Raw genomic sequence first — 9,852 nt, 5'->3', positions numbered from 1 at the left:
CCTACAAACTATGACAGGTAGTGGCAGGGCCCTGTTCTTCACAGTTCTGAACTGGATAAAGATGAAAGAAGCAAAGTTGGAGCAGATTTGTTTAAGCTTGTTAGTATTCAGAGAAATGCATTCACAAGCTCCAACCTTCCCTCCCCTGCACACTCCCCCCCGCGCAAGAAGGTAAAATTCTGGTTATACATATTCCAAGTATCTAATCTTTATTAGATTGTTCAGTCTGCCCAGCCGTGGTACAGTTTTATAACAACCAGAAAACAAGTTAGTAAAAATACTCAAGTATATTAGCCTTTGAAGAAGCACCATGAAGTGACTAGTGTTGTGTACTCCCAGAGCTGTGCACTTCTCTTTTTGAGCAGAAAATGCCTCATGTCTCAGTTGTACCAGCTTCACAAACCCATGCATAGTTAAGTCTCAGAATGTGATGTTGCAAAAGAATGGGTAAGCAATCCAGACAACTCAGGGCAGGACTGTTTGTACTCTATACACACACACCACAACTTCAAAGGCAGAACATTTGCATAAGATACACCAAAATGCTCTCAGGCATAAAGGTTTGTTTTGATTTTTTTTTTTTTTTTTTTTTTAAAAAAAAATAGCTTTTCCTAAAAACAAAATTAAATGTTTTTTTTTTTTTTTTTTTTTGGCACAAAAGAAGTCATGTTTCATTTCTAATGAGATTACGAATCTGTTGCTCAGATGTGGAATTGTGTAGCTGAAAAACCAGGCTGCTTTTGACAAAAGGACCAAGGAAGATTTCTTCTCTAGCCAAGGCAGGCTAGCATCAAGAGAATCTGCTAGAACTCCAAGACTGAATCGAATACTTGAGGGACGGGGCTCGAAGCATTTGCCCTAAAACTGGCTCCAGCCTACATCAAATCAACTGCTACGGTTAATGGTTTGATGAGCCAATAGTTGGTTTGTGCTTCAGGACAAGCCTGGTCTTTCCCAGATAGCCCAGCTGCCCACTGGTTGTTTGTGCATTAAAATCACACTGCATGCCAAAAAGTAGCAGCATTTCCAATTCCCTAGAAGACGTACAGCTTTCTACTAGTAGAACCTGGGGCAGACTCCCAAACACATCCCCTGCGTTACTGTTTATGTACACAAGTTAGCTGAGAATTTGGCACTGCAGATTTTGGAGCTTTTTAGCGAATACTTGGATGGGTCTCTACTGCTTCCCATTTCCAGAAAGCTCTGCACAGCATTCTCCACAACCCCAGTGTCCCGTATTACATTTAGACATATACATTCAATGCCAACCCCCACCTCTGTGTGACTCAGCTCTGACTACTATTAGATACTATTAGCTGGTCCTTCACGAGCAGCAAGCCATGCCAAAAGCCTTAGCAATACGTAACCTGCAATCCAACATCTGTTTATGATGTTACTAGAAATGATCAAATGACCCCCTCCCATCCAAAACAAAACACATTTTCAGCTTGAGACATCCCCACACAAGCACTTAGGGACCTTAGCCCCTGACAAAAACAAAAAAATAAAGGTTTACAGTACAATTGTGTTTATATTGTTACAGGCACTTAAGAACAGGATTCTTTGGTCCTTCAAAGGAATCAGCCACTCTGGCTTCTATCTTCAGAAACCTTGAGTCTGCACAAACCTTAACACCTCCTGCACCCAAAGGAAATTCAGACTGATTTGCATTTCAGGGCAGTGCAGCTCTACCTTTAGTCTAACCCTACAATCCCCCTAACTCCCCCGTTGCCTACATAATTCATAAGTCTTCCTGTAAACATCTCGGATCATCTACAGTTTCCAACAACACTGCACATCCAATCTCCACAGCGTACAGCAGACACAGCTAGTTCCAAACAAACTTGGGAACAAGAAACTCTCGAGAAAGAGTCCAGTATATTGCCTTTTGTCACAGTTCTTCCAGAAGGCTGCCAAGGCCAGGGAGCACCCTGGAATACAGATCCTGGAGAGTGTTGTCCATGCTCAGTTACAAGGAAGCCATGTTGGGTAGGAGTGACTGCAAGGCCGAAGGGGTTGCACATGGGTGACGTAGTAGTTGAAGTTTATTTCGCTGACGTACGGTGCTGGCTGATAGTAGCAGGTCACATTGGTTACCGTCGGGATGATGTTCTGCTCAGCCAGCACCCTCACAGCCAGCATGGCAATGAGGTTCAGAGTTTGCCTCCTTTCGTGTCCCATCAGGCACACTGTACTTTCATTCACCACCTGGTGCAGGGTCATTAGGCAGTCATACCTTTTGCTCTCCATCCCAACAAAGTGACTCTGAAGGTAACACTCGAGCTTCCGCTGCTGTTCTCCAATGTCAGAAAAGTCTATGAAAAACCTGGAGCACATGTATCTCTGTAGCGCCTTCATATCTACTTCCGACTTGGGCTTAAACCCCCTCACCAGGAGATTGCAGTACTTCAGAAGCCCACCACCTCTAATTTCTTCTGGGTTCCTGGTGGCAATGATTCGGCTCCTGAGATGGTCCATTGCTTCCCCAAAGTCCCCATACATGCTTTCCCCAGTGACTGTGGGGTGGAAGTTCTCAGACATGGGGTTCTCTGAACACTCTCTGAATAGTAACAGTGAATCCAATATGATCTGGAAGGAGTCCACGCTGAACTCAAACTGCCGTCTGAGAGAGTCCACAAATTTGAGTTCCACATTTTTCCCACTGTTATTAGACAGTGATATAAGGCTCCAGCGGTCTGTTTCATTACATACTTTCACTAGTTTCTGCACATATGCCTCCTTCAGAGTCATGGGGGTGATCTTGTCTTTGTTTACGCCTTCTGGGAGGAAGTCCAGGAGACAGTCCATGACCACATCTTTAACTAGCTGGAAAGAATCCTCACTCTTCAGATCCACACAAAAAATGAGGTCCAAGTCTTTGTACCCTAGGCCACTATCTTGATGTAGGACATGGCTAGCTGCTGAGCCATTCAACCTGACATTATGGACGGCAATTCCCTTCTTTTCCAGACGGCTGCGGACCACCTGAGATACAGAGAAAGAGAGTGTCATTGTTCTATATAGTACTAAGGTAGTGTTCTTAGAATGGGATGTTAGAACTGAAATTGGGCCGGCATGTTGAAGTAGGTCATGCCAGCATAACAAAAAGGAGATGGGTTATCATTCCTATTACAGACAGGGAAGTTTGGAGGTACTTCAGAGAGAAAGGCTAGAGAGACCTATACACTTCAAAAGGCTACATGTTTGCAGCAGTCACTGGATTTAAAAGGGGCCTCAACTGCTTGTTCTTACATTAGTGTGCTCCTGGCAGAAAGTGAACATCTGTACTCCTGCTTCTGTTCTACAGCTGTTAACTGCTCCCACCCAATTATCTCCAGGCAACAACTGTCTGAGCAGGTTCACTGCAAGATCTGTTTCCTCAAGTCTCTTGATTCTTATCAAATAAGAGTTTTAGGTAACAGTTTTGGCTCATTAAACTGGAACTGCAACAGATCCAGGGAGAAGTGCCCAAATGCAGAAACAGTGAAGTCCCAATTTTTATTTGATTGAAGTAGCTGTATTTGTACATGTTTTAGAAGTTCTCCTAACCTTGCCAAGACTCATTAAAGGCAAACTAAGAAGCTAGAGTTGCTGAAATGCACTTGCCATAAGTATGCAAGTTCATGTCTTAACTAGTAAGTGTATCCTAATAATTTCCAGTATGTCAGTGTTTTGCATTTGACATCTTGCCAGGTTTAAGAGGCAACTTTTAATCTAACAGGTGTTGTTACCTTGAGCAATTTTAATCCTGCCTCCTCAATATTGACACACCCACAAATACACCTCTGAAGCTTTGTTCATTTAATATGAAGCTGAATCACTTTCCTGATGACTTAAACGTGCATTAGGCTGAAAGAACCCTAAGATCATAAAATATGAACTACCTATTCCAGACATCAGCTAGCAATTGAGGATGGTAACTTCTTAGCAAAACATTTGAGCTCTATATATTATTACACACACAATCAGGAACTCAAACTGAGTACTTTGGCACAGATTCAATCTTCCTTTAATATCAGGATATTCAGACAAAGTTGAAAATGAAGTCTGTGAAACCAACATCAAGAAAGCCTAAGAATCCTAAAAAAAAAAGCTAGTCCTCAACTTGATTTACCTAATGTGCCCCTGAAATGATTGAAGCGTTTGGGCACAACAGGCAAGAGGTACTATTCCAGAACAAATAGTTCAGCCACAACTTTGAATGTAACTGGAACCAGTTCCAGTCTAGAAAAGTTTTCCTAGTTAAGTGGAAACTAACTATAGAGTTTCAACTAATCTTAACAATTTATGCTATGCTGCCCTGCAGTTATAGTACCTAGTTCTGACAGGGACTCTTCCTTTTCCAGCTGGACGGGGTATCCCACTAATCAATACGTGTCAGGCCCATGAACTAGACTTTAAGAATTCCATTTTGGATCAAGCTTAACGAGAAGTTAGAGAGCCACCAATACTTACTGGAAGGTTAATGGTATCAAAACGACACTAATTTATATCAGCTAGTTTCGTGAAGGCTAGTATCGCCTAGCTGCAAGTCTGAAACGGCACTTTCAAGCAAGCAGAGGGTATTCTGGTGAAAGTTGTGAATGTTGGAAAAGATGGAATTTTACAACTTTACACACTTGTGATTTTTACAAGATGTGGTTCTTATGCTGGCACTTCCTAGTTACTCTCTGGCAGGAGCTACTGGAGCTAAGTTGGACATTCGCCTGGACTCACTGCCAAATTGTAAGATTCACATATCAAGCCACAGGGAACGAGTAAGCCATCTACTATTAGAGATGTCAAATACCCATCAGTGCATGCACCCTTACCGACATGTCAGGTAGATTAGTTTTAGGTCCAATTAAGTAGTTAGTAGTAAGCTCACACCAGATTTTGGGACAGTGCATAGTTAGGTTGCTCATTTTCACATATCGAGCAGACATTTCCATCTCCCATTCAATGGGCAAGGAATGCTTTCTATTTAGGAATTGTTTATAATCAAGTCAAATAAGTTCAGAGTACGAAGTAAGAAACTTCATACCAATTATGGTCAATCACAGTGAACACGTTAGACCAGAGTTACAAAATTGTATCTTTTCCACCACGTGAATATTATTTTGAATATGATGTAGGGGCTACAGTTTTGTACTGGTCAGTCTAGTATTAGATTAGGTCAAGAAGATTGATGCAGAATCAGGACCAGGGTTTGGATTAAATTAACATTAGAGTCTCAAAGTCTTTGCTGCATACAATAGGAACTCAGACCCCCGTTGGGTTAAGATTCATCCCAAGACCTAGAAGACAGATGTTTGGGATCCAGGATTCAACATCCCTGCTCTCTGGAATCCAGGGGGGTTTATGGTTGCAGTTCTCTGAATAGTCCAAATGCTCATGGCCAGAACAGTTTAAACACACTAACAGCCCATGATGGTAGTACACTGCCTATGTGTCCAGCTGCCTAACATACAATCCTGCTCCAACATAAGTCAATGAGAAATTCCAATGTATATGAATGGCAACAGGATTAGGCACAAACCAAACAAGAACAGCCATACTGGGTCAGACCAAAGGTCCATCTAGCCCAGTATCCTGTCTGACAGTGGCCAATGCCAGGTGCCCCAGAGGGAATGAACAGAACAGGGAATCATCAAGTGATCCATCCCCTGTCTCACAGTCACAGCTTCTGGCAAACAGAGGCTAGGAATACCTTCCCTGCCCATCCTGGCTAATAGCCATTGAGGGACCTATCCTCCATGAATTTATCTAGTTCTTTTTTGAACCAAGCCTTATAGGATTCAAATGTCTGGAGAGTCAGTGTTCTCTCATGGACCACACCACACTGTTCCAAAGGATACCTGCCCATGCAGAAGGCTGGATACGAGTAGTAGGATCTGTTGTCCCAACGGTAGAGGGACAAGAGCATTTGAAATCTATTACTCACTGCTAGCACTAGGAGAACGCATACAGGAGGATAGACCAGTGTTCCTAAGAGGATTGTCAGAAGCAGGTCAGTAGTACAGAGTACCTCACTATATATGGTACAGCTGAGCAATTCTGACAATCAGGTGACAGGCACGAACAAAGCCTGCCTGCATTTTGGCCTGGTATTCTCTCCCTCATTCGAGTAGCTGGTTATATAGAACCAAGCATTACAAAGCGACTGCCTTTTTAGGTTACTTGTTTCAGATTACTCAGACCTAAATTCTGAGACGGCCAACGTGCCTGGTCAGAATCACTGTCCTGAGTAGATACAGTAAATTGCTAGTGGCAAGGTTGTAAACATTCTTTAATCCACTATTGCACAGCTAAGACTAAAGGAAGAACATTTCACTTTAGTTACTGTTCTGGATATTAAGTTTCACAATTGGTGGAACATTTGATGCTAGATATCTGGCTTCTGCCAATGTCAGCTTTCCACTGCTCTAGACAAATCAAGCTTAGCACTCTAATAGCTTCTTATCATTTGCTTCATTAAATCTTTCATGTCATACATATGCACTTCAACAAAATTTGGAGGTCCAATTGAGTTAGCATAACCGTAAGGGCTCTATATTAGCTGAAGTCACATTGCTTTGTATTAAAAAAAAAAAAAGGCATTTTCAAATGCCACTTGATCAATTTCCAAACTTAAGTGAAGTACTCCAAGAGGTAGAGATCTTGAAATCCTAGATTAGTTTCTTGTGAAAGCCAGTTTGGTTTGGGAATAGGCTTTTTAATTAGAAGCCAACATGCTTCATTTTACATTTGGTGAGTCATTACTAAGGAATGAAGAAGCCTCCCTTCCGTGAATACACAGCAACTTATTTGAACTATCAACAACCGTATTAGGATGTTACATGGAAGATGTGTGCACCTGATGCACAAATGGAGACTCAAGGATCCACCACAGTGCAAATGCAGAGAGACCACCAAGCCATGGGGCACTTGTTCAATCTTTCATGTCCAGGAGATTGAGTACTCTGCATCTCCTGAAGCCCTCAAATGAACGGCAAGCCTTTGTACGAAGCTGTGAATTTCCATATGAAAGAAGTGCAATATTAAAGCACTGCGGTTATTACTTTATGGTTAACCAATCCCTGTTAATTTGGGAAGATTATGAAAACCACTGCTCTATGCCATAGTCTAGTTTTTTTTTTTCTGGTGACCCAGTTGAAGAAAATTGCTGATGCCTGCGACCCAACGGAGCTGGGGATGAGGGGTTTCGGGGTGAAGGAGGGGCTCAGGGCTGGGGTGGGATCAGGAATGAGGGGCTCTGGGCTGGGAGTGCAGGCTCTGGAGTGGGGCTAGGGATGAGGGGTTTGAGGTGCAGGAAGGGACCCTGGGTTTGGAGGGGGCTCAGGGCTGGGGCAGGGGATTACCTCGGGCGGCTCCCAGTCAGCGGCACAGCAGGGATGCTAAGGCAGGCTTCCTGCCGGTCCTGGCACCGCAGACCACTCTATGCCCTGGAAGGGGCCAGCAGCAGGCTCCATGTGGCTCTCGCCCACAGGCACTGCCCAGCCAGTGCTCAGGGCAGGGGCAGCGCACAGAGCCCCGTGGGCCCCCCCCCAAATCTAGGAGCCGGACCTGCTGCTGGCTGCTTCCAGGGCACACAGCATGGTGTTAGAACAAGTAGGGACTAGCCTGCCTTAGCCGGGTAGCACTGCCAACGGGACTTTTAACAGCCCGGCTGGCGGTGTTGACCAGAGCCACCGCGACCCAGTACTGGTTCGTGAGGCACAGTTTGAAGACCACTGGCATAGAGTACGCAGTTTAAAGTCAGTTTGACAAGAACTGAAGGACACTTAAAATTGATGCAACCTTTAAGGAAGTGTTTACAAAATACAAGGCTGTGTTTCCAACAGGCATAATGCATTTTATGGAAACAGTTTAAATAGCCACTCCCCTTCAATCTTTGCCACCCAGATTTTGCAGCTCTGGGAAACTTCAGTTAGCACCAACTTGAATCATTGGACCAGCTGATATGCTGTTTACTCTGCCCTAAGTGAGAAGTAACTTGTATTTACAATTCATTTTTAATCTAATGTTTTGGTAAAGAAGCCACTTTCCAACTTGTTTTGGAGTTAACAGTGATCCTTTCACATTAAGCATTACCTCTGTTATAGTTGCTAATGGAGCAAACTATAGATTAAGTCCCTAGTGGTCCTAAATCCACCAATAATAAATTGGAATAGAACACTTTCTCTTAAATGTCTGACACTTCAATATAAGTAGTGTAACCGTGCAAGCAATACTAACTGCATCCGTTTGTCCCTACATAGCTAAAGTTTAGCTTTCATTATTCAGACCTCAGAAGTCTGAGATGGGGTCATCGGGTCCCAGCATTAATTTACATTGACAAATCCAGACATTTAACATCCCCTTGACATTCAGACAACTGAGGCTGAACTGTACAGCTTTAAGTGTCGCAAAAAAGGCTAAGCTAATTCACAAACTAGTTGAGGTGGCCATTAGTGCATTTGCTGCCATATCTGCTGCATCTATCCTATTGGAAAGCTTCTCACAGCCTTACAGAACCTAGCCTGGGCTGATGGAGTCTGCATTTCGTTATTACAAACATCTGTTTTTAATATGTGCAGTAAAGTAGTCCCATGTTGCCCTCTACCGATGTGGCAGTTCTAAATGAACTTTGCTATTTACACAAATAAGATTAATGCAGGATGTCCTGGATCCAAGACTGAGTTTTTAGGTTAACAGGAAAATGTCAACATGAAGACAAGGGACAAGCCAAGACACAGTAGAATGTTAATAGATACAGGGAATCTAATCCCAAGGCAATTCTGAATGACTTTGCCTGTGATGACCCCTCGGTTTCCTGTATATCATGTGCTTCAGTCTGGGCAAGGGAGCAGCAAGAACCAGAGGCCTTGCATAGTAAGAGATGGATGTAGAGTGAAAAATCTACCATCTTAGCTTCGGCTAGTAGAAGTATTTGCTTCAGCGGGAGAATTCCTGAGCCTGGGTGGCAAGATGCCAAGAGTGAGAGACTGGATATCACGGTCTCAGCAGTTTTATTTTCTGCTAGCAGATTCCAAGCCCCATATAAGCAGAAAGTGAGAGCGCAGGACCAGCCTGAGTGCAGCCTCATCAGGGCAGAGTCCAACACTTCTGCACAAACTGCGTACGAAAAATCAGTGAGTCAGTGGCCTCTAAAGTTTCTGGTGACCTCCTTTTCCTATGCAGGGAGCCTACCAGCTGGTTTGGAAAAACTGGACGAGTTTCAGGTAGCCGCATAGCATGCTCGACTATGGAGGAACTGCCCTTGCCCAAACATGCAGTCTGTCTCCATCAAGCAGGGGGATTTAAACACAAGTTGTTCTGGAGAGGGAGACACCCTTTGGCAGAAAATACTGGGTCTCTGCATATCACAGCTCCCTCCCATCCCCATGGCAGTTTCTCAAACAGGAGCGGGTCAGAACAGCTCCCATTGGAAGTGCTGCCTTTGCCAAGTCACAATCCTCATATACGGGGGGGGGGGAACCCTTTGAACCCAGCCTTGCTAGCTGATCTGCTGGCTTCCAACAGCCCAGCGCGCAGGACTGCAGCAGATCCGCGTTAGCGGCGCTGGGCAGGAGCCACCGCACACTTCTACGGGATAGGGGTGACCTTTAACAGGGAGGTGGGTTGCAGGAGGGCCTACAAGGCCCCCTCCTTTGCCAGCACCGTGCACAAGGGACCTGCCCCCCATGATGTCACACTGGGGAGTCAGTGGTCTCTCCCCACCATACCATGGAGAGTGGGGAGCCAGCACCCCCCTACCCCCTCCTCCATACATAGTGGGGAGCCAGTGGGGGGCATCAGGCACCCCTCCCCCATGCCATGCCTGGGGGGGGCCACCAGGCACCCCTCCCCCCATGCCATGCCTAGGGGGGG

The 9,852-nt window shown here is 44.6% G+C and overlaps 1 protein-coding gene across 1 annotated transcript in view; it reads right to left on the bottom strand.

Moving 5' to 3' along the window:
* Positions 1-645: 645 nt before the first annotated feature.
* Positions 646-9,852, bottom strand: part of TENT5B (terminal nucleotidyltransferase 5B) — a 9,921-nt gene continuing 714 nt past the window's right edge. Inside the window, exon 2 of the mRNA XM_024203334.3 lies at positions 646-2,985. Within this exon, the coding sequence (XP_024059102.2) occupies positions 1,966-2,985 (1,020 nt within the window). The 3' untranslated portion in view covers positions 646-1,965. The remainder of the gene's footprint in view (positions 2,986-9,852) is intronic.

The sequence above is a fragment of the Terrapene carolina genome, unplaced genomic scaffold, assembly GCF_002925995.2.
Source record: "Terrapene carolina triunguis isolate 2854851 unplaced genomic scaffold, T_m_triunguis-2.0 Scaffold236, whole genome shotgun sequence".
NCBI lineage: Eukaryota > Metazoa > Chordata > Testudines > Emydidae > Terrapene > Terrapene triunguis.
The sequence above is the reverse complement of the archived record's forward strand: the minus strand, read 5'-3'. Positions and strand labels throughout refer to the sequence as shown.